This window comes from Lolium perenne, chromosome 3 (assembly GCF_019359855.2).
Source record: "Lolium perenne isolate Kyuss_39 chromosome 3, Kyuss_2.0, whole genome shotgun sequence".
Lineage (NCBI taxonomy): Eukaryota > Viridiplantae > Streptophyta > Magnoliopsida > Poales > Poaceae > Lolium > Lolium perenne.
Genome location: NC_067246.2, coordinates 208,177,057 through 208,201,979, shown reverse-complemented (window position 1 = coordinate 208,201,979; position 24,923 = coordinate 208,177,057). Strand labels below are relative to the sequence as shown.

The window sequence follows — 24,923 nt, the reverse complement described above, 5'->3', positions numbered from 1 at the left end:
GGGCCAGCTCCCACAAGAGGAAACCTAGATCTTGGCCCATCACAAGCTCTGCTGCAACCAAAATCAGCGAGGCACTGGTCACTGGTCAGACCAACTATTAATCTTGGTGCGACAGGCTACCAGTGTGCAGTAGCTGCCTCGCATCACTTGCATAGGCAGGACAGCACGACTGGCATTGATGGAGAGTGCCACGAGAAACAAAATCGTATGCAGCTGAGCTTGTCTCTCGAGACCTAAGAGGAAAATACTTGGTGGATATTGAGCACAATAAAGGATAGCTTAGGATATTCAAGGGCTCAAGACAATGAAATTTCTTATCTGACAGAGTGTCTGACGGTAATGCAAGGATAAGTTTCATACATCCAGTGCAAGGACGAGGTGGAGATTCAGATAAAACAGGGTAAAAGATTGTACATCATGTGATGTTTTTCAACAAAGAAATGATTTATAACATGGGATACAATGATCACAGACAAGTGTGATTCAGTAGATACGGCATTCCAAATAGTATCAATCCGACGGCATGAGGCAATTACAAACAATTGCATCAAGCGCCAAAGATAATAAATAATAAGAGAGGCAGAGACTAGTGCAACAAAACTTGCATGACGTTACAAAAAAAAAAGACAAAGGCACAAATTAAGTGGTAATATCCAGCCGAGGCTCGAAGCAAAAACCAGTGAAAAGCTGGAGAGGAAACTTTCTGCTCACAGGGCATTTTGCTGACCACTTCCACTGCTTCTGCTTCATGTCAAATGTAAGCAAAGCAGTTGCACCATAGCTTTGGATGTAGACAAGGTCGTCCGTGCCGCTGCTAGAGAAAACATCATCGAACTCGCCAAATCCTTGGAAGAACTTGTGAGGCATTCGAGCTACCTCTTGCCATTGTTTCTTGTCGAGCTCCCATATACCGATCCCCTTAATGATATCAGGTCTATTGTGTTTAGCAATCCCACCAACCATTACCAGCTTCTCTCTTAGGTTTAGTAGACGTCCGCAGGTGAGAGAACAAGGTACTGGGATTGACGATTGCATTAATGAGGCTTCAGAAGGTCCGGCAACAAGATCAAGCATGATAAGTCTATGACGGGGATTAATATTGCCAAGAACACCAGTGGACTGGATTAAGCAGTACAAGACTCCACCACATATCACACTATCGTCGCCCCCTCTCCAACCAATCAGCACCTCCTTCCTGGCAATTACCCATGAACTATTCCATGAGTCATACTTGTATATAGAGAAATTCCATTGGACATAATCCTCAGCTACCTGCTTGGATGTTGCTAATGTAACAGTGTAATTATGAGACACCCGATCTACCATTATGGCAATGGTACTGTAATCTGGTAACTTTGCACCTGGAGGCTCCAAAAGCCTCTTCCAATCTTTCGTGATAGGGTTACATACAGAAATGATGTTTCTGGTGTCATTATCCATGAAGCAAACTAGTCCACATGAAGAAGAGACAAAACAACTGCTCTTATCAATGCATTGAAGCTCTAAATCATACCATTTACGGAGGATGGGGTCATAAGCATACCCAGAAGAAGTCTCATTACAGGTGAACATGAAGTACCATGGCCTCTGAGGCAACATGTGGGTCCAAAGAAACCTGCTTGAGTTGATAATACCATGCCATCTCTTGCATACTGCTGTTGACCGTATCATGCTTGCTATTGGCAAGAAGGTGAAAATTTTCTCCAGGATATCATCAGGAACAACAATGTCTAATGAACATGGGAGTTCTTGTTCTCCGTTGATAGCCTCTGAAACAACTTGAAAGTTGAATGCAGGAACTCTAATGCGCTCAAATGAATGAGCCTCCCAAGACGAATCATCTTCCATGAGACCAGACATCAGAATATGCAGCTAGAGAGATGGCCTGAAAAAGAAGAGATATGTTCTTATACAAATAGTTCCAAATATTTTCATTATACGCAAGTATAACGGAAAATAAAGTGAAAACAGCTTTTAAAAATTATTATTACTAATTTGAAGCAGATTATCTGCTATATTTATCAGAAAAATGAGATATTCCTATAATAATGTTACAGTCAGTGTAATAAAAGAAAATATCTGAACTGCAAGTTTCTATTGGGCGAGTGCCTTGTATGTATAGCACCACTATGAAAGCTTCTACAGAAACCATATGATGGCATAAAAAAACCATTACATTATAATGCAGAACCATGATGCTACTTCACTACCCTTTCATAATCAGCACATGATATGCACCCGAGAAGAATATATGGGCATCCAATATATAAAACGTTGACCAACGGGGGAATGATCCCTCCCTTGGCTATACGTTGTTAGGATGATAACCCGGTTTAAAGTTCGGCGCTCCCTGCGAAATTACCGCGAGATGGGGATTCGAACCCGGGTGGGCATCCAATATATTATGTACTGTTTAAATCATTAGAGAGATTGTGTTACTTTACAGATGGAACATATGTCAAATGCAACATTTTCAAGTCCCTTAAGACCAAAACAGCTATTTGAATCCAAGCCCCAACAGGGTTTTCTAAGATCTTAGATGTATCTGTAGGAGGACGCCTAGCAGGATAGCACCATCGCCTAAACAATGATAGCTTTTATCAAAACCTTGCCATGCATGTTTGTTCTAGTATCTGTGTCCTTCCCACTATTGCTTAATATAATTGCCCAAACGCAAATAGTGGAGGATGAAGCCTAATTGGAAAATAAGCAAGTACAAACATGACCTTTGCATCATAAAAACAGAATGTAGAAAGAAACCCAGGGAGATTCCTATCCTAACCAACCAGCTAGACCACTTCTAATCAGTTCCGACCATCCGTCGTGATATCATTGCCCCCAAATGCAAGTAAAATCATATGAGATTAAAAAAAGGAAGTAAAGATCACCAGAATCCCGATCCCGACAAAATGGAGACCCGTGTCAAAACCACATGGGGCTTTATTTGTTCCTATCGTTATTTTTCGTTTCAAAATAATAATTTTTAGATAGATATAAAATATAATATTCGTGACATAAACCATTGGTGGAATGTTAAAATGTTATGGCATGAATATCAAACTACTCATACGTGACAATAAGAAAAAAAAATGTACTGTTTCACTCGTACTCATTTAGCGAGAGAGGACATTTAGAACTTAGGTGTCATAGTATGGACCAAATGTTTGAAACCAAAATTTATTTGTAAGTTTTGAAAATTATGAAAAAAGATTCAAATATTTATCTTATATATGTTGAACCTAGAAAGATTTTATTCTCAGACAGTAGACCACAAGTCCATCCGCCGAATAAATATGTATTCTAACACCGTGGTACAGAGGCAAGTGCAAAGCAAACTACAGGAATGAAAGGATAACATGATTAATGTTTTTTTTGTAAGCAAGATTTGAGGACTAATGCGGATTAGTGCTAATTGAATAGACAGTGTAGGAACACGTGGTCGCGGCCGCCATTGGCCTCGGCTTTCCGTCGATAGAACAGTTGGCCGAATGGGCCAATGCGCTTATTATGGTGACTTTGGCCCCTGAACAGCTGAACTTGGAGACAAATACGACCCAGGCAGGGGCCAGCGCCCCCTCTGCCCCTTCAGCACCGGGGCTACCGGCGACCACCAAGGCAGCAAAGGCACAGATTGAGATAGAAGCGAAAGAAACAAGAATCCGCGGTACATACCTAGAATCCGATGGATCGGCTCGGCATTTCTTGAAGTTTCTCTATCGCGGTTCTTGCCAATGTCAACGTGCGGCGATTCGGGCGGAAGTACTCCAATCCACAGGTAACGGGAGAAAGGAGACTCCGGAGGCGGAGAGAGAGAGGAACTGAGGAAGGAGCAGGAACGGACCCCAAGTTTTCGCCTACTTTGATAATGAGAGAAGGATTGGAATGGAAGGTGGCGACTGGTGAGGCGATGGGAGTGGGTTTATTGTTTCTTTACAGGAGGCGGCGGAGAGATGTGGAGGTGACGGCGGTTCTGTCTCCCCGGGCTAACCTAATAAATCTGGTAGTGTCTGGATTGATTATTTTTATGTTTGGGGCCTCCATTTATATATAAGTGATGCGGAGGAGCAAGTCGGAAAATGTGGATCGGAGAACAGTTACCGGATCCAGCCGCGTCCCCAAGGGTCGCCACAAACAAAATTTGCAGTAAAAATAAATAATAAAGATCATTGCCAATTTAAAAGTAATTGCTTCCATTATAGTCATCGCAATTAAAGTAGCCACCATAATCGACGCGACCAATATTAAAGATCAGGCACAAATTAAATATAACTAGAAGAATGGGTTTGCACGTGTTGATCGACGTTGGCCCATTCAGCAGGGCGACCTCGGCTTGTTCTGTCGACAATGTCGATGTCGTCGCTGGTGAACTCACCGATGCCGACGTGGGTGTACTACCTGATGTCGTTGCGGCGCGTCTGCTGATGCCGCCGCTGCCTCTGGAGCTGGAGTTGATGTCGATGCCGATGTCGTGGTCGCGGCCATTTTAGCGTCGATCTCGTCGAGGATCATGGCTTTGTAGAAGTTGTGCGCCGCCAGCACCTAGGGATCCATTCCCGTTGTCGAGGCGGTCAAGAGCATGAAGTCCTTTTTGTGTTTCTTCAGGGCGATGCGCTCCTTCTCGATCTACATCTTCTCTTCTTTCTTCTGGAGTAGTGTCGCCCACCTCTCACTACTAGAAGAAACCTAATTGCCAGCATACTAGAATTATCTATCGTTGGTGCATGAGCGCCCGCCATCACAAACAGAACGGTGGTAATGGCTTATCGTTGGGCACTAGGTCTGCCCACCAGCGGTAGCTCACTTACCACCGGAGTACAAGCTTGACGTTCCGGCGATAAGTTCTTGCCACCAGCGCACCACCGTTCTATATATTTCCTATGGCGGGCGATGATTCGTCGTCGATACAAGCCCAGGTGCACTGGTCGTATGTTTCTATATATTTGCAATATTTATGCGGGTCCATTACACAGTTAATATTTATACATGTTCAATACACATATATTCGATCACGAGAATTTAAAGTATCATTACACAAATAGTCAAGAAGTTTCCAAATCATGAGTCATATCATGTTACAATCAAGCGAAGTAGCGACGGAAGTGACAAAGTTATCAAGTCTCGATCTAGTCCCTAGTGTTTATAACTCACAATGCCAAGTAGCACCGCCTCCTTGTGTGCACACTTCTAAGCATGTCGCGGTCGTCACCGGTACACCGTTGCACCATGCCAACAAGTACAACAAGCCGACACAGCTTGAAGTCTCTCAAAGATCTATCGCTCCACAAACGATCAACACCACTATCATCCGATCCGGAAAACTAGATCCTAGATTTTCCCCGGAGCAGCACGAGTGGGTCGACCACAGTTGCACGACGATGTCTTCAACAAGGTAACATCGCAAAACGCCGCCATCTCCTGCCATGACAAAAGTCGTAGCTCGGGTTTTCATCGATGACTAGCCCTACCCGCTCGCAGCTGGGACTAGATGACGAATCAAGAGATCCGCCAAATCATCCTTAAACTAGCATATCACCTTCGACGAAGGAGGAGATCACTGCCTCCATTATCCCCGTGATGTGTGGCACCACCGGAGTACCTCTGCAAGGAGCAAGGAGCCACCAAGGTCGACAAGGAGATATCAGGGGAAGCACAGCCGCAACCCACATGGACCCAAAGGTTCAAGATCAAGCCGGCAACGACACCGACGTCTGCCCACCGCCGCATGTAGCAGCGCCCACAGCGCGCCTCGGCCGCCGCTGCTCACGATGACCGCATCTAGGTCGCCATGAAACAAGCTGCCTCCACCTTGGATCGCATATGCGAGAGGAAAATCTGCCGCCGTCGCGCCAAAGGTTTCAACCCGTCGATGTTACTGACGGCAGCAGAGGAGAGGACGGCTGGGAGGGCGAGGGGGGCGTGCGGTGGTGACTGCCCGGTGCGGCCCGGCGACGGCCACATGGGCTCCAGGGTCACCTCGTAAGGTTGGGAATCGCAAACTCAGCCAAATGTTGTGACACTTTTTGCACAGTTTTAACCAACTACTACAGAAATACTGCAGCAATATTGCAGCGGTATAAACTTTTTGTTGTTGCGCAAGCATGAGGTATGTTGCAAAGACAGGACTGCCCAGAATCGAGTTTTACAAAGATCTGACGATGGGGAAGGAGGCCGATTTTTTTGACCCAGATCGACCGTCCGGCCGGCCACTAGTCTTGGGCGCTTTGACAAGGTACGTCGGTACGTGGGCGCGCCAGGCATGGCCGCATGGTCCCGTTTGCAGCCGCGCTGCGCCGCTGCAAGGTGCGAGGTCGCCCAACGATCGATAATTACCGGGCGCGTCTGCACGGCTTCACGCTACACGGCACGCGCGCGCGCCCCGGCCGGCCTCCGTCGTTGTTCGGGCACCCTGCAGTAGTCTGCACCAACGACATGGCAAACGCAGCCGCCGCGCATCGCCCAGGACGTTGAGTTCCCAGCACGGCCGGACCAGCTGCAGTTCCTCACCCCAGCTGAAGAGAGGCACGGCAATTGATACGTATGACACCCAGCTAGTTACTCTACGGTAGCTGTGTTCTGCGTACGTACTATAGGAGCGAAAGCAACGTGCCATGCCGTGGCCGGTGGCCGTAGCTAGCGCCATGGACCATCCTAAGCTAGCGCCGCTGTTCACTCTGCCCCGGCCGCGCTTCCTGCTCCTGCAAGCTAGCTGCATCGCTCTTCATCGTCGATCGCAGGCTCTCTCGCTCGCCGACGCACAGTCACCGGTACGTATTCGATCACATGTGTGCCGCGCGCGTTCCTCCTGCGCGCAGGCTACTTTTGCCCGCCCTCTTTCCCGTCCCGCCCTCTCACTTTCCGGGCACGCCCAAGCTTTGTCCACGACCGCGTGCACCAGCCGTCGCTTTGGACTCGGCCGGTCCCCTGCGGCGTACGTCCACGATCATCCGTAGCATGTCCCGCAAATCTCAGTCCATCCACCAGCGCACGCCGGCCGGTATACGCACAGCGCGCAAGGAGTGAGCTTCAAGTCGAAGCCTCCACGCCTGCCGACACTTGGTCGTCCACGACCACGATGCAGACAGCAAAAGCTCATACTGCTAGCTCGATTGACCTCTTTTTCTTCCTTTGGATCTCCTTTTTGCCTTTTGGATCATGAAAACAAAAAAAAAATTTAGGTCCACGTGGTTTATTACTCCCCGAGGTATATATACAAATATCGAGAGCTAGCATATAGCCTACAAATGTGTAACTCAGACCTTTTAAATAAGACTAGTAAACATGCCCGTGCGTTGCACCGGGAGACGAAAACCACAAACACGGTAAATATGCCCGTGTGTTGCTACAAGTCTAACCAGTAGAAATTATAGCTTTTTTAGTAATCTAGTCCATCCGATCTATAACAAGTATCGGGGTTTAGTTTAATTTAGTTTAAATTTGAATTAAAGGCTCGGCACCTATGTATTTTGTGTGAAAAATAACACCGATCTATTAATCATTATTAACAACACGTAATACTGAGGCTCTGAACAATTCCATGAGAACTTTCACAACACACCACCCCTTCCACCCGCTTTTCGCCTCATTGTCATCCACCTTACGCGTGCATGCACATGGCTCCATCCCCTTTCCTCCTCGCCGGCCCTAGGCTCACCGTTGTTTTCTACTCGGTGGCGAAGCCTTTGCTCCTTTTCTTGAATTTTCCCACACATCGGCCACCCGACAACCGTTTTCCCACCACAAATTGTGTTCAGCTCTTGCGGACCATGTAATCTTGTTGGGCACTTTTTCAAGCTGTATATGTACTACACACAGCGACCAAATTAAAAAGAAGAGCATCCGGTGGTTAAATATTTTTAGGTTCTTTACACGATAAATTTAATGAAATGTAGAATAGAATAACTAAACAACCAGAATTGAACAATTTTGACAGACATTTTCCCTTTACAGTCCGAGTAGCTTCTCCACGCCATCTCTTTTCTCTACTTCCCAAAGTCTCCATGAGCTGCAAGCATCCATTTAGCCATTTGGGCATCTCGTTTCAGCGCAAGTGAAGTGTGGCCGCACGTTGCATTGTAGACATTTTTTCTTAGGCGGCTCTGCCTGTTCTATTCTCTGCGTTGACTAATTCCGCCATAAATCAGTGACATTTTCTCTCTATCAACTCAATTTCCAATTTTTTTGTTGCAATTGCTACACCATAAACACACAATTCAGAATAAAACTATTCGTCGTAGTCGTTTTTACATACACACAACTTCAGGGAACAGAACAACGCACTGCTCTATATCAGTGCTAGAAGAAGTCAATTTTCACTGCATAAGAGCATCTTTAGCAGATCCTCCATATTGGCATGCATATGGCTAGTTGGGCCAATATGGGGTTTTCGCCCATTTTTTGGCCAGGTCAGACACCGCATCGGTGGTCTGGCCCGGATAAAATATGGAGGCTGCAGCCCAAACCCGCACCGGGCCGCTATATATGGCGGTCGCCAGCCGCGGATGTGGGTCGAACCCCATATGTCTCTCCACCCGCTCCGCTCCCGCCGACGAGAAATCCGCGCACGCCAGCGAGCAATCCAGGCGGCATGGTGTCCGGCGGAGGTCAAGGAGGGCGCGGGGGAGGGAGGGTGGGCGGCGGTGGCTCCGCCCGAGCGTGCAAGCTCACCGTCGCGGAGCTCGAGCAGCAGCTCCGACACCGCCCGCATCTGCGGCTCCTACCGCTGGCTGCACCAAGGACTGAAGCCGCAGCGCGCCTTTACGCGGCACGAGTTGCAGTACTACCGCGACCTCGAGGCGTCGAGGTCGCGGGATCCGCCGCCGCGCCGCTCCAGCTCCCACGACCTGGAGGCGTCGAGCTCCAGCGCCCCAGCCCTGTGCCGCCTCACCTTCTCTGAGGGCTCGAGCTCCAGCGCCCCGCCCCCACCTCTATGGTTCGACCCCGGCGACTACGCGGAGGACGAGGACATCGCCGCCATCGCAGCGAAGCTAGAGATGGCCGCGTCCGCGCTCAAGGCAGGTGACTTCGTCCCCGACGCGGCCCTAGGCACGGTGACCGCGCTGGTCGAGGAGAAGACCCACCGCGATGCCGACAAGCAGGCGGAGTGGCTCCGACAAAGTGCGCACAACCGACGATGTTCTTGGTCAACTCGACTGTACCCGTTTGGGAGGATTAGATAAGTACCCTCTACCGGCATCATCCTGAATCATGCTGCCGCGGCCATGTCATCTTCCACCACTTTTTGGCACTTCGACGTCGGCGAGATCGAGCCGGATGCGTTAACAGGGCAGTGCCTTCGGAAGCCAGCCATTGTCGCCGCCTATACCTCTTTTTACTCGGCTGGTGTCCCTTGTTGCCGCCGCCCCGAGAGTTGTTCATGGCTGGGGACCTAAATGCATCTATTCTTAACGAGCAGAGCGCGCATATATATAGAGAGAATGCCTAGCCTGGTCTACCGTGTATTGGTTCAGTTGGGAGTCTGTTTGATAAACTTACGTGTAAATCTTCCCGTGCGTTCTCAATTCGAGTAGGCCACGGTAGCGTAGGTAGCGTACAATCCAACTTCATCAATGGATCGATCTTGGCTGATTACAGCTGGACACGGTCAGACGCGATCATGGTAGAAACAGAAAATACCGGCTTCGTACGTTTCCTTTTGAACCGAACAAAGTGCACGACGACCAAACTAAACCAAACCACGGAAACGCTTCTCCCTTTATTATTAGGTATAGATTAATAAGAGGCCCTATGCATCAATGGATGCATAGGCTGGGTTTTCCCCCTTATCGAAAAATAGCCTACAAATGTGCAGAGCTAGCCTTATAGCCGGCTGTAAAAACGGGATCCATCAGCCGCATTCTTAACCGTTCGACCTGCTTAAGTGAGTGATTTCCACACATCCAATTATGATAAACAAAAAAGATTTGCATGTATTGTTTTTCTTAGAGTATGTAATTAACTGTGTTCCCAACATTCAATTCCTATAGGTCCACGTGGTTTATTAGTTGTGCCCCTCCCTTCGCCTCGAGGTATATATACAAGACCTATCTGAATTGGAAAAAAAATCGAGCTTTAACCATCACATGCACCAAATATTAAAATATGCTGCTCCCTCCAATTTATATTAATTTTATCTATACGTAGATGTATATAGTCAATAAATACATCTAGATATAGACAAACTTGAATCAATTAATTTGGATCAGATGGAGTGTTTTAAATAAAAAATTATATATTACCTTGATACTTTTTTTGATACTTACTTTTTTTGATACTTACGCCTAGAAAACCTGTAAGGCAAATATGTGGCTTACAAAAAAAGATAAAATGAAAATCCAATCACTATAGTGTTATTTGGACATTTGATCATTTTTGCGTAGACCATGTACAAGAGTATTTTAAAAAAATATTACACGAATGTATCAAGATAATATGTATATGTAAGATTTATTTCGATTTTCTTAAAACCTCTAAAAAGAGTTTTTTTTACCAGTTGCACCTAGACGCACGTTCCACTGGCACTTTTCGCCCAGGGGGTATTATATATATATCGCTATGCACATGGAGAAAAGCAAAAGGACAGCAAGAGCCTACTGATTGATGTGGACGCTAGTACAAATCATGTCTTTTAAGTCCTCCCTTCGCGTATAGTACTACTCTTTTTATGTATGGTATGGAAGATCGCTAACGCCACAAAAATAATAGACCATGTACCCGCGGCTCAAGCAAGCTCTTTCGCGGGGACATCGCGCAGAGACACTTCTTGAAATCGTGTGACACTTCTTGGAATCGTGTGTGACATATCGCACACAGCCCAAATATGGTAAACTGTCAGTGTAGTTGCATGTCATCCCACACCGCCACACGGATCACAACGGTAGAATTATGTGCAATGTTTTTTGCGGACGATTACTTTATCTTTGCCGTCTTTTTTTTTTTCTTTGCACCATCTCAAACGTTTTGTTTTCATGCTTTCAAACTCGTTTGTAAATGCCTTGGTCGTAATATATTCCCAAGATTTTACGATTTCGTTTGGAATGTAAAGTCTCATAATGTCCGTGCCGTTTATACCTACTTATAAATTCCTCGCATAATCTTCTTGCCAACTGCCTCTCCCATCGGCACCATGCCTTCCTGCGAATGCACTATCAGTTACATTGACATCTCGTCGTCTGATGGTGAGGAGGATCGTTCCTCACCGCTCAGTGCTGGGGGGGAAGCGTCATCGACCTCGTGGGGTCAGCTCGAAGGAGGAGAGTTGGACGGGATGCAGTAGGAGGACATGCAAAAACATATGGTGGTGGAGGAGTTCATCGCATATGTGTGGCGTGAGGAAGAGGAGGTGTATCACGTGGTGGAGAAGTCAATTGCGTCGACGCGGCGTGAGGAAGGAACAGTGCATCATGTGGTGGACGAGTTCTTTGATTTTCTCCGCGAGAAGTGGCTCCGTGCATGGATGCGTGCCAAGAAAAAAAAGGGTAGAAGAACGGATGCGCATCGACATGTCCACAGTTTCCTGTCAGCGGGTTTGATGAGATTGCGGAGATTTGGGTGGCCGTCGTGGCAAGGCGCAAGGTTACCTGAGATGCTCGGAAATTGGCATGGGCAGGCACCAAAAAACTTTTCGCGATGATGCCGAGACATCAGGCTTCACAGAGGGTGTAGCCGTCCACAATGCACTGTCATGGGCCTCGCCAGCGACGATGATATCATCAACATCTCCTCTAGAAACAAGGAGAACGTTTAATATTTAGTTATATAGTTTTATTAGGCCCGATTGATCATTGCAAGTGCATATGATGTATATTGCTAGTTTGTAAGTAAGAGTATCGAACCATATAAAGCTACTGGTAATGGTCTTTATGCCCCTCATTAATGATTTACCAAAGAGTATTTGCAAGGTTTCCTTTATTCCAAGCAAGAGTGTGTTGAATATTTGTGTGATTGTGAGAAAAACAATACTAAAAAGCAAAGAATGTAAATAAAGATAATCGCGTTGTAAGTAATATAAAACTACAATAGGGCTAAAGGCGTTATCACAGAGTGTTGTGTTTACCACTCGCATACGAGTAGAACTTGACTAGGATATATCTTTGTCCTTCCTTATAGGCGTATGTTTGTGAGGAGATCCAAATAAAGATGATCACATACCAACCATATGTTGTTTCATCCCTCATAACCACAACAGTGATCAATGGCCGGTCGCCCCGATCCACTTGTAATTAATGGTTAACCCCATGGTCATGGACTAAGCTTTGTGTCCCATTTCTCCCTCGTTTGAATAGATGATCTTATATGCCACTTAACACCTTCAAAGTAGCATCCCCATACGAACGGTAATTCTCTCTAAATTCCCAATGACAAATATTATGCAGGTGACATTTGCATAATATCAAGAGAGTTAATTGAGCGCATACATATATAATATAGAGAAAAATAATCTTTAATTTAGTTTATATTATTTTTAGGGTCTCTCCATCTCCCCAGGAACAAGGGAAACCACTCACACATGGATGTAATCAACATCATCATCATCATAATATAAGTGGAGTACAAAGGAATGGATGAAGACTTGTGAAAATCCAGAATACGGGTTTGGAATTGCAACAAGATGAATGCAATGGTGATGTAGAGGATGGAGGTGATGATGAAGATGCAGCGGTTGCTAATGGGGATCGATGCTTAGGCCTCCAAGATCTATGTAGTGGTGAATGTGAATGTCCTCGTGCGAGTTCCCCTTCTAGATCCTCTACGTAGTGGTGGAGATGAATACCCTTCTACGTAGTGGTGAACATGAATGCCCTCGTGCGAGTTCCCCTTCTGCGAGTTCCAGGGGTGAGGTTTCTGTGAGTTGTGGTGTCTTTGAATGTTGGATCCTAAATTTGTTTACACGGGGTAAAATTATTTGACAATGCAACCCTGACGCCGCGCAGTACGGCTGGAAGGTACGAGATAATTGATGTCGTATGGATGCTTGTTAGAGTTTCTGAAGCCCCCGGTTCGACTTGTTTCTCTTTGACTCTTTCTCCAAGTGCGTTAATAATTGTTAATTTGGAATGCTTTTATGGATTCCAATCAGCATATTTGTGTCAAAACAGTGATCGCTTTAATTGAGTTGTCCATTAACTCACTTAATTATGGGATCCTTGTGGAACATACATAAAAGTTGTGATGAGGACATCCCTACCACACTACTACCTCCATCATTACCAAATGAAGATGAAGATGTTGTGAAGCTCAATTCCAATGAAGTTCAGATTGGACCTATTACAAGGGCTCGTGCGAAGCTACTTAAACAACAGGTGAATTTGTTTCTAAACGATACTTTGATTGATGAGAAATTTATACTGCCTAAGTCCTGTTACTTGTGTATCATCAGGTATGAATAGGAGACGAGCATCGCACGAGAAGGAGAGGAGCAGCTGGACATAAAGAAGGACGTGAAGTTGGACATGGAGTTGGACATGAAGATACCCCATGGACGCACGAGGGAGGAGCGGGAGGCATGTGCAAGAAGGAAAGACAAAGTCCAGGCCGGCCCAGCACCCGGTCAGACCGGCCGCCAAGCCGGCGCGCCCGGTCTCTGGCCCGGTCAGACCGGGCGGCACGCCGGACGCATCCCGGTGCCAACCGGGCGGCCCGCTCACGCAAAACGGGCGGGGTACTGAGCCGAAGTTCCCGCACCTGGTCACCACCCGGTCTCTAGCCCGGTCCAAACCGGACGGTCCCTGGCCCGGTTGACCGGCCCCCACACCAGCCGTGTCCGAGTCTGTCTCGACCAGATCTATTCTGGGTTGGTTATTTTCGTACTTTTTCGATCTGAGGTCGTCCCGGACGCCTATATAAGTGCCCAGGACGCCCCCAAAGTTGCTTTAGACCACGTTTAACATAAACCCTACTTCTTAGTTGTTTGCTCTGCAAAACTATTGAATCCCCTACACCATATTGCTTGATATTGGTGTAGATCTGAAAGTTTTGTGTAATTTGTTGTTCCATTGGGAATTAGAAGGTTGGAACTTACCGCTTCGTGGTCGGCGGCTACGTTCGCAAGTGTGTGGAGTTGCGAATATCTTGCAGGGTTGAGAGCTGTTGCATTGGCGACAGGGACCAATCGAGAGATCTCGTTGCGTCATACAAGTTATCATCCACTTCATCATCTGTGATTCTCCGATGTGTTCATCCCGTGATCATCATCACCACCGTTGCTTACTGAGAAGATCGGGCCACCCCTTATCATCTTGGTATCAGATTTCAGTGTTTCCTCGGTAAACCATCCACAATCCACCCAATAGTTGAGTTGTGAGTGTTTCCTATCCAGAAAAAGCCATAAACAGTTAGGGTTAGGGTTTGCCATAGCCTTAGATTGCACTAATTTCGAGTTTTAGTTGCTTTTCGTAGTTGTTTTTGCGTATCTTTTTCTTCCATCTAGTTGTTAGGTTTTGAGTCTCTACTATCATCTAGTTTCAGTTTTTGTTACTCCGAGTCCACATAGCATACAGTGTGTTTGTCCAAACCATAGACACAGCCCATCGATATACGTGACTAGGAACTTTTCCAGAAGAGACTAGTTTTACCGCTCGACAGGCTGCTCATTAGGTTTTGGTGTTTTGCATTATCTGTTTGGCCGTGTTATCAAGGAGTTGAGTTATAAAAAAAATAGAAATTTGAAAATAAGCAAAAGGAGCTACATAGCTAGTCGAGTGAAAAACCCAAAAAGAAAAGTGAAGTGCTAGTAGAATCAAGTGAAGGCCTAAGTTTTCTTTAACTGCACCCGTAGTTGAGCAATCTTGTGCATGTTTCGTTGAGCTTTGCTAGCGTCTCTCTAGTGCATTGCAACCTTTCCTACATATAGTTGCATTGCCACATTTATCGCCTTGTGTGAGTATCATTGGTTGTCTACGGTCAGCGCTAGAGCTTGTTATTGGTGCAAATAGGTAGCCCACCTATAGCCCCACATATATCCTGCTTTGCCGTGTGATTTTTTCTTATACCCTTGATATTCGCTTCGCTACATCCGTGCACTAGTTGTCACTACAAGTGGTAAGTAATATTAATTCACTTTGGAGCGGTAAGATTTTCTTTTCTTATCAGTTTCGAGTGAGTTGTGAGAGTACCACCATATATATTTGTTTTAGTGAACTAACCTACTAACCATGTCTGCTAGTGATGCAAAAATTGTTAACCAGGAGAACAAGAACTCTACGGATTTGATGACATGGAGGGAGTATGAGGCTCTTCGTAATGAGATGCGACGTGAATTCCGCACTCAGGATGATGAGCTTAGAGGGACGGTCCAAGAGATCTCCCAAAAGCTGGACGCTACTAATGCGACTGTCACTACAATGCGAGATCAAATGACGGATATCCAGCGCAGTCTTCAAGATTTGCGATTAGCTGTTGGCAATCTTACTCAACAACAGCAACAAGAAGATGAAGACGAAGCAGAAGCAGAAGATGAAGCACCTAATGCTAATCATGGTGCACCACGTGGTAACCGCCCTCGTGGATTTGCTGAACTCCGACGTCCAGGTCGTGGGTTTGAGGAAGAAGATGGATTGGGTAAGCCAAAGTTCTCCATACCCAATTTTGAAGGAGGTGCTGATGTTGAAGAATACCTCACTTGGGAGCTGAAAATTGAGAAGTTATGGCGCTTACATAATTACACTGAAGATAGGAAGATCAAGCTTGCTTCTTCCGAATTTGATGGCTATGAATTACGTTGGTGGGATGGACTTGTTCGCGCTCGCGAAGAAGATAGAGAGCCGCCTATTACCACATGGCATGCAATGAAGGCGGCAATGAATGATCGTTTTGTGCCCACTAATTATTTGCGACATATATTTGACAAGTTGACCCTATTGAGACAAGGTGTGAAGACTGTTGATGAATATTACATGGAGATGGAGATGCTCATGCAGCGTGGCCGTGTCCGTGAGTCCCTTGAGATGACAATGACTCGTTTTCTCAATGGTTTGAAGTATGATATCAAAGGCATTGTTCGTCATTACAGTTACACCACTATGAATGAGTTGCTACATCATGCAAGAGAAGCTGAATCATAGTTGGCTGACGAAGCTAAGGTTAAAGGCCGTACTACGGGAGCTGGGCGCTTCACGCCTCGGGCGCCCCATCAACGGTGCCGGCGCCATATACGCGCTCCGCACCTTATTCAAATCCGCTTAGAAAACCGGTATCCAATGTGTCCAACACAAAGAAGTCTGAATCTGCTGCAAGTACAAGTGGTTCTAGCATGTCTACTGCGCGCAACCGCGATATGAATTGCCATACATGTGGTGGCAAGGGTCACTTTAGAAGGGATTGTCCTAACTGCAAGGTCATGATTGTTAATGAGGACAATGAGTATGAGACTGGAGATGATGTTGATCCAAATGCTCCAGAAGATGATGATTATGACAGTGATGGTGTAGATGCTTATCCGTCTGAAGCTCGCACTATAGTTGTGTCTCAGCGTGCTCTTAATGTGTTGCCTAGTGCATCTACTCAGCGCTGCAATTTGTTCCAAACAAAGGCTTTAGTTGGTCCTGACAAGGCTTGCAAGGTCATTATTGATGGCGGGAGTTGTCGCAATTTAGCAAGCAAGGAGTTGTGTACCAAGCTGAAGTTGAAGTATCTACCGCACCCGCATCCATACTATATTCAGTGGTTGAGTGATAATGGTGAGATGAAGGTAAACCACATGGTGCGTGTTGAATTTGCGATTGGACCGTATAAGGATTTCATTGATTTTGATGTGGTTCCTATGATGGTGTGTCACCTACTATTGGCTCGGCCTTGGACCTATGACCGTTCTGTGCAACACAATGGCCGTGCCAATACATATCACTTGGAGTTCAAGGGCAAGAAAATCAACTTGCAGCATATGTCACCACAGTAAATTGTCAATGAATCTGGTCAGAAAGTTGAAGTAAACTTGGAGGATGCTTCTTTAGATAGGCGAGAGAATTGTAATGTCGTGAGTGATATAACGAAAAGTGAGAGAGTGAATTCCTTAGTCTCATTAGCCACCAAAGAAGACATGAGAGAATTTAGTGAGGATCCTACAGCTATGCCTCGTATGCTCTTGTACAGGGGTACGGTTTTGGTTTCTAAGGACATGACCCCTCTTCCTCTTGGTGTTTCTAATGTTTTGCAGGAATTTGGCGATGTGTTTCCGGAGGAGGTACCCGCAGGACTACCACCATTGCGAGGTATTGAGCATCAAATCGACTTGATCCCCGGAGCTTCGCTGCCCAATCGGGCACCATATAGAACGAACCCCGAAGAAACGAAGGAGATACAGAAGCAAGTACAAGCGCTACTCGACAAAGGTTATATCCGCATAAGATTTAGTCCTTGTGTTGTTCCTGTTATTTTAGTTCCTAAGAAAGATGGTACATGGCGTATGTGCGTAGATTGTAGAGCGATAAACAACATTACTATTCGATATCGTCATCCTATTCCCCGATTAAAGGATATGCTAGATGAATTGAGTGGTGCTGCTGTTTTCTCTAAAATTGATTTGCGTAGTGGTTATCATCAAATTAGGATGAAAGAAGGGGATTGATACGTCTCCAACGTATCTATAATTTCTTATGTTCCATGCTAGTTTTATGACAATACCTACATGTTTTATTCACACTTTATAATGTTTTTATGCATTTTCTGGGACTAAACTATTAATAAGATGCCACAGTATCAGTTCATGTTTTCTGGTGTTTTTGATTTCAGAAAAGTTGTTTTACAAATATTCTCGGAATTGGACGAAACAAAAGCCCACTGCCCTATTTTCCACGGAGTGTTCCAGAAGACCGAAGGAGAGTCGAGGAAGGCCAGCAGGGGGGGCACCCCATAGGGCGGTGCGGGGGGCCCCACTGTCGCGCCGTGATGTGGGGAGGGAGCCCCCTGGATCCCCCGATGCCGCCCCTTCGCCTATTTATTCCTTCGTCTCCGAAAACCCTAGACAGAGAGCCAAAATACCATAATAGTTCCAGAGACGCCGCCGCCGTCAACCCTAACTCGGGGGGTTCAGAAGATCTCCTCTGGCACCCTGCCGGAGAGGGGAATCATCGCCGGAGGGCTCTACATCACCATGCCCACCTCCGAACTGATGCGTGAGTAGTTCATCCTTGGACTACGGGTCCATAGCAGTAGCTAGATGGTTGTCTTATCCTATTGTGCCATCATGTTTAGATCTTGTGAGCTGCCTATCATGATCAAGATCATCTATTTGTAATGCTACATGTTGTGTTTGTTGGGATCCGATGAATATGGAATACTATGTCAAGTTGATTATAGATCTATCATATATGTGTTGTTTATGATCTTGCATGCTCTCCGTTGCTAGTAGAGGCTCTGGCCAAGTTGATACTTGTAACTCCAAGAGGGGGTATTTATTCTAGATAGTGGGTTCATGTCTCCATTGAATCTGGGGGAGTGACAGCAACCCCTAAGGTTGTGGATGTGCTGTTGCCACTAGGGATAAAACATCAATGCTTTGTCTAAGGATATTTGTATTGTTTACATTACGCACAGTACTTAATGAAATTGTTTGTTGCTTGCAACTTAATACTGGAAGGGGTGCGGATGCTAACCCGAAGGTGGACTTTTTAGGCATAGATGCATGCTGGATGGCAGTCTATGTTCTTTGTCGTAATGCCCTAAGTAAATCTCATAGTAGTCATCATGATATGTATGTGCATTGTTATGCCCTCTCTATTTGTCAACTGCCCAACTGTAATTTGTTTACCCAACATGTTATTTATCTTATTGGAGAGACAGCACTAGTGAACTGTGGACCCCAGTCCATTCTTTTACATCTGAAATACAACCTATTGCAATCATTGTTCTCTTTTGTTTTCTGCAAGCAAACATCATTTTCCACACCATACGTTTAATCCTTTGTTTTCAGCAAGCCGGTGAGATTGACAACCTCACTGTTAAGTTGGGGCAAAGTAGTTTGATTGTGTTGTGCAGGTTCCACGTTGGCACCAGAATCCCTAGTGTTGCGCCGCACTACACTCCTTCACCAACAACCTTCACGTGATCTTCATCTCCTACTGGTTCAATAACCTTGGTTTCTTACTGAGGGAAAACTCGCTGCTGTACTCATCATACCGTCCTCTTGGGGTTCCCAACGGACGCGTGCTTTACCGTCACAAGCAGCTACTTTTCTGGCGCCGTTGCCGGGGAGATCAAGACACGCTGCAAGAGGAGTCTCTCACACCCAATCTCTTTACTTTGTTTATTGTCTTGCTTTATTTTATTTTCTGTCTTGTTTGCTTTCTTTAATCAAAAACACAAAAGATTAATTACTTGTTTTACTTTATTTAATTTGGTTTTGCTTTATTTATTTTTAAAATGAGTACTCCTGAGAACACTAAGTTGTGTGACTTCACTAGCACAAATAATAATGATTTCATATGCACTCCTATTGCTCCACCTGCTTCTACAGTAGAATTTTATGAAATTAAACCTGCTTTACTAAATCTTGTTATGAGAGAGCAATTTTCTGGTGTTAGTACTGATGATGTTGCTGCCCATCTTAATAATTTTGTTGAACTTTGTGAAATGCAAAAGTATAAGGATATAGATGGGGATATTATAAAACTGAAATTGTTTCCTTTCTCCTTGAGAGGAAGAGCTAAAGATTGGTTGCTATCTTTGCCTAAAAATAGTATTAGTTCATGGACTAAATGTAAAGATGCTTTCATTGGAAAATATTATCCTCCTGCTAAAATTATATCTTTGAGAAGTAGCATTATGAATTTTAAGCAATTGGATAATGAACATGTTGCCCAATCATGGGAGAGAATGAAATCTTTGGTAAAGAATTGCCCTACCCATGGACTAACTACTTGGATGATCATCCAAACCTTTTGTGCAGGATTAAATTTTTCTTCAAGGAACCTATTGGATTCAGCTGTTGGAGGTACTTTTGTGTTCATCACTTTGGGTGTGGCAACAAAGCTTCTTGATGATATGATGATCAACTACTCTGAATGGCACACTGAAATGACTCCTCAAGGTAAGAAGGTAAATTCTGTTGAAGAAACCTCTTCCTTGAGTGATAAGATTGATGTTATTATGTCTATGCTTGTTAATGGTAAATCTCATGTTGATCCTAATAATGTTCCTTTAGCTTCATTGGTTGCTCAAGAAGAGCATGTTGATGTGAACTTCATTAAAAATAATAATAATAATTTCAACAACAATGCGTATAGGAATAATTTTGGTAACAACAACTATAGGCCATATCCTTCTAATAGTGCCAGTGGTTATGGTAATTCTTACAACAATAGTAGTAGTGTACCCTCGGATCTTGAAGTCATGCTTAAAGAATTTATTAGTACACAAACTTCTTTTAACAAATCTGTTGAGGAAAAGTTTGGTAAAATTGATTTTCTTGCTTCTAAGGTTGATAGTCTTGCTTTTGATGTTGATCTTTTAAAACTGAAAGTTATGCCTAATGAAGTTAAAGATACTAAGTCATTTGCTACAGCAAATTCTATCCAAGTTCGAATTAATGACAATATTAGACTAATGGCTGAATTGCATGCTAGGTGGGAAAGAGAAGAAAAACTTGCTAAAGAGAATAATATAGCTAGAGTTTAGACTATTACCACCACTAGTAAAGTTTATGCTTCACATGTTGCTAAACCTCCTACTCTCAATGGTAAAATAATTTGTGTTGGCAATGTTTCTACTTCTACTACAAAGCGTGCAAAATTGCCTAAAACTGCTGAAACTAATTGTGATAAAAGTGCTGAAATTTTTCAAAGTGTTGGCGACAATGGTCCCATTGCTTTAGATAATAATAGTTTTGATTTTGAAAATTGTCATATTTCTGAAGTTATTAAGTTCTTGCAAAAACTTGCTAGAAGTCCTAATGCTAGTGCTATAAACTTGGCCTTTACAAAACATATTACAAATGCTCTCATTAAAGCTAGGGAAGAGGAATTAAAACTTGAAGCTTCTATCCCTAGGAAGTTGGAAGATGGTTGGGAGCCCATCATTAAAATGGAGGTCAATGATTTTGATTGTAATTCTTTATGTGATCTTGGTGCAAGTATTTCTGTTATGCCTAAGAAACTTTATGATATGCTTGACTTGCCACCTTTGGTATGTTGTTATTTGGATGTTAATCTTGCTGATAATTCTATAAAGAAACCTTTGGGGAGAATTGACAATGTTCACATTACAGTTAACTATAACCTTGTCCCTATTGATTTTGTTGTTTTGGATATTGAATGCAATGCATCTTGTCCTATTGTTTTGGGAAGACCCTTTCTTCGAACCGTTGGTGCTATTATTGATATGAAAGAAGGAAATATTAAATATCAATTCTCTCTTAAGAAAGGTATGGAATACTTTCATAGAAAGAGAATAAAGATGCCTTTTGATTCTATTATTAGAACAAATTATGATGTTGATGCTTCTTCTCTGGATGTTACTTGCTTTTCACTTTCTGCGCCTAGCTGAAAGACATTAAAGAAAAGCGCTTAGGGGAGACAACCCATTATTTTATTTCTGCAATTTTTGTTTTATATTTGAGTTAAGGTGCTTGTTACTACTGTAGCAATACCTTTGTATCTTTATTTTATTGCATTGTTGTGCCAAATAAAGTCTTTGATAGAAAGTTGATACTAGATTTGGATTTCCGCGCAGAAACAGATTTTTAGCTATCACGGTTTTGAGTTTTTCTCTCTGTAGAAAAATCAAAAAATGCTGAAAAAAATCATGAGTAATCCTCAGATATGTACGCAACTTTCATTAAACTGGAGCTTTTCCATCTGAGCATGTTAAGTGCCTCGAAAAAATTCGTCTTTACGGACTGTTCTGTTTTGACAGATTCTGCCTTTTATTTCGCATTGCCTCTTTTACTGTGTTTGAGTGGATTTTTTTGCTCCATTAAATTTCAGTAACCTTGGATAATGTCCAGAAGTGTTGGGAATTATTGTGTCCTTGCTGAACATGTGAATTTTTGATTATGCACTAACCCTCTAATGAGATTGCTTTGAGTTTGGTATAAAGGAAGTTTTCAAGGATCAAGAGAGGAGGATGATATAATATGATCAAGAAGAGTGAAAAGTCTAAGCTTGGGGATGCCCCCGTGGTTCATCCCTGCATATTTCGAGAAAACTCAAGCGTCTAAGCTTGGGGATGCCCAAGGCATCCCCTTCTTCATCAACAACTTATCAGGTCACCTCTAGTGAAACTATAATTTAATTCCGTCACATCTTATGTGCTTTATTTGGAGTGTCCGTGTGCTTTTATTCTCGTTTGTTATTTTAGTTTACTGAATAAATCGGATCCTAACATGCTTGTGTGGGAGAGAGACACGCTCCGTTTTTCATTTGAACACTTGTGTTCTTCGTTTTACTTTTAATGTTCATGGCGAAAGCTGAAAGCCGCGGCACTTATTGCTATTTGGTTGGAAACAGAAAATGCTGCATGTGGTAGTTGGTATACTATCTTGAATAATTTGATACTTGTCAATTTTTTTGAGCTCTCAAGTAGGTCATGTTTAAGCTCTTGCATCATGTAGTTTAAACCTATTAGTGGAGAACTACCATAGAGCTTGTTGAAATTTGGTTTGCATGATTGGTCTCTCTAAGGTCTAGATATTTTCTGGTAAAAGTGTTTGAGCAACAAGGAAGACAGTGTAGAGTCTTATAATGCTTGCAATATGTTCTTATGTAAGTTTTGCTGTACCGGTTTATACTTGTGTTTGCTTCAAACCACCTTGCTAGCCAAAGCTTTGTACTGAGAGGGAATGCTTCTCGTGCATCCAAAACATTGAGCCAAAACCTATGCCATTTGTGTCCACCATAACTACCTACTATGTGGTATTTTTCTACCATTTCAAGTAAATACTTCATGTGCTACCTTTAAACAATTCAAAACTTTATTACTCCTTATTTGTGTCAATGTTTTATAGTTCATGAGGAAGTATGTGGTGTTTTATCTTTCAATCTTGTTGGGCAGACTTTCACCAATGGACTAGTGGCATATACATCTGCTTATCCAATAATTTTGCAAAAAGAGCTGGCAATGGGGTGCCCAACCCCAATTAATTAACTTTCATTAATAATTCTCTTCACATGTTTTGCCCTGATTTATCAGTTTGCAACTTAATTTTGCAATAGACACTCCTCCCTGGTATGTGAAATGTTGGAAGGCACTCGAGGATTTGGTTAGCCATGGCTTGTGAAAGCAAAAGGTTGGGAGGAGTGTCATCTATAAATAAAACTAAAATACATGTGTAAACAAAAGAGAAGAGGGATGATCTACCTTGTTGGTAGAGATAACGTCCTTCATGGGAGCCGCTCTTTGAAAGTCTATTTGACAAGGGGGTTAGAGTGCCCACTACCATTCGTTGACAACAACAAACGCCTCTCAAAACTTTATTTTTATGCTCTTTATATGATTTCAAAACTTGAAAAGCTCTAGCACATGATTTAATCCCTGCTTCCCTCTGCGAAGGGCCTATCTTTTACTTTATGTTGAGTAAGCTTACCTACTTCTTTCTATCTTAGAAGTAAACACTTGTGTCAACTTTGTGTGCATCATTTCTTATGTGCTTGCTTATTGCACTCATCATATTACTTTGTGTTGACAATTATCCATGAGATATACATGTTAAAAGTTGAAAGCTATTGCTGAAACTTAAATCTTCCTTTGTGTCGCTTCAAAACCTTTTATTAAGAATCTATTGCTTTATGAGTTAACTCTTATGCAAGACTTTTTGATGCTTGTCTTGAAAGTACTATTCATGAAAAGTTTTTGCTATATGATTTAGTTGTTTAGTCATTATCTTTTTGTTAGCAAACGATAGACCATTGCTTTGAGTCACTTCATTCATCTCATATGCTTTACAATAGTATTGATCAAGATTATGTTGGTACCATGTCACTTCAGAAATTATTCTTTTTATCATTTACCTACTCGAGGGCGAGTAGGAACTAAGCTTGGGGATGCTTGATACGTCTCCAACGTATCTATAATTTCTTATGTTCCATGTACCTACATGTTTTATTCACACTTTATAATGTTTTTATGCATTTTCTGGGACTAACCTATTAACAAGATGCCACAGTGCCAGCTCCTGTTATCTGCTGTTTTTGATTTCAGAAAAGTTGTTTTACAAATATTCTCGGAATTGGACGAAACAAAAGCCCACGACCCTATTTTCCACGGAGTGTTCCAGAAGACTGAAGGAGAGTCGATGAAGGCCAGCAGGGGGCCCACCCCATAGGGCGGTGCGGGGGACCCCACTGCCGCGCCGTGATGTGGGGAGGGAGCCCCCTGGCTCCCCCGACGCTGCCCCTTCGCCTATTTATTCCTTCGTCTCCGGAAACCCTAGACCGAGAGCCAAAATACCAGGACAGTTCCAGAGACGCCGCCGCCATCAACCCTAACTCGGGGGTTCAGAAGATCTCCTATGTCACCCTGCCGGAGAGGGGAATCATCACCGGAGGGCTCTACATCACCATGCCCGCCTCCGGACTGATGTGTGAGTAGTTCATCCTTGGACTACGGGTCCATAGCGGTAGCTAGATGGTTGTCTTCTCCTATTGTGACATCATGTTTAGATCTTGTGAGCTGCCTATCATGATCAAGATCATCTATTTGTAATGCTACATGTTGTGTTTGTTGGGATCCGATGAATATGGAATACTATGTCAAGTTGATTATTGATCTATCATATATGTGTTGTTTATGATCTTGCATGCTCTCCGTTGCTAGTAGAGGCTCTGGCCAAGTTGATACTTGTAACTCCAAGAGGGGGTATTTATGCTAGATAGTGGGTTCATGTCTCCATTGAATCTGGGGGAGTGACAACCACCCCTAAGGTTGTGGATGTGCTGTTGCCACTAGGGATAAAACATTAATGCTTTGTCTAAGGATATTTGTATTGTTTACATTAC

General features: G+C 43.8%; 1 protein-coding gene across 1 annotated transcript; it reads right to left on the bottom strand.

Annotated features, from left to right (window-relative positions):
- Nucleotides 1–385: 385 nt before the first annotated feature.
- Nucleotides 386–4,021, bottom strand: LOC127343183 (F-box/kelch-repeat protein At3g61590). Its single transcript, XM_051369300.1, has 2 exons — nucleotides 3,673–4,021; nucleotides 386–1,885 (listed from the first exon to the last, which is right to left on the bottom strand). The coding sequence occupies exon 2, from the start codon at nucleotides 1,858–1,860 to the stop codon at nucleotides 640–642; it is 1,221 nt and encodes a 406-aa protein (XP_051225260.1). The 5' UTR covers nucleotides 1,861–1,885; nucleotides 3,673–4,021; the 3' UTR covers nucleotides 386–639.
- Nucleotides 4,022–24,923: the final 20,902 nt, after the last annotated feature.

Bases quoted from the DNA above. Each gene is read 5' to 3' on its own strand.
- LOC127343183 (XM_051369300.1), bottom strand. From the start codon at position 1,860: ATGTCTGGTCTCATGGAAGATGATTCGTCTTGGGAGGCTCATTCATTT.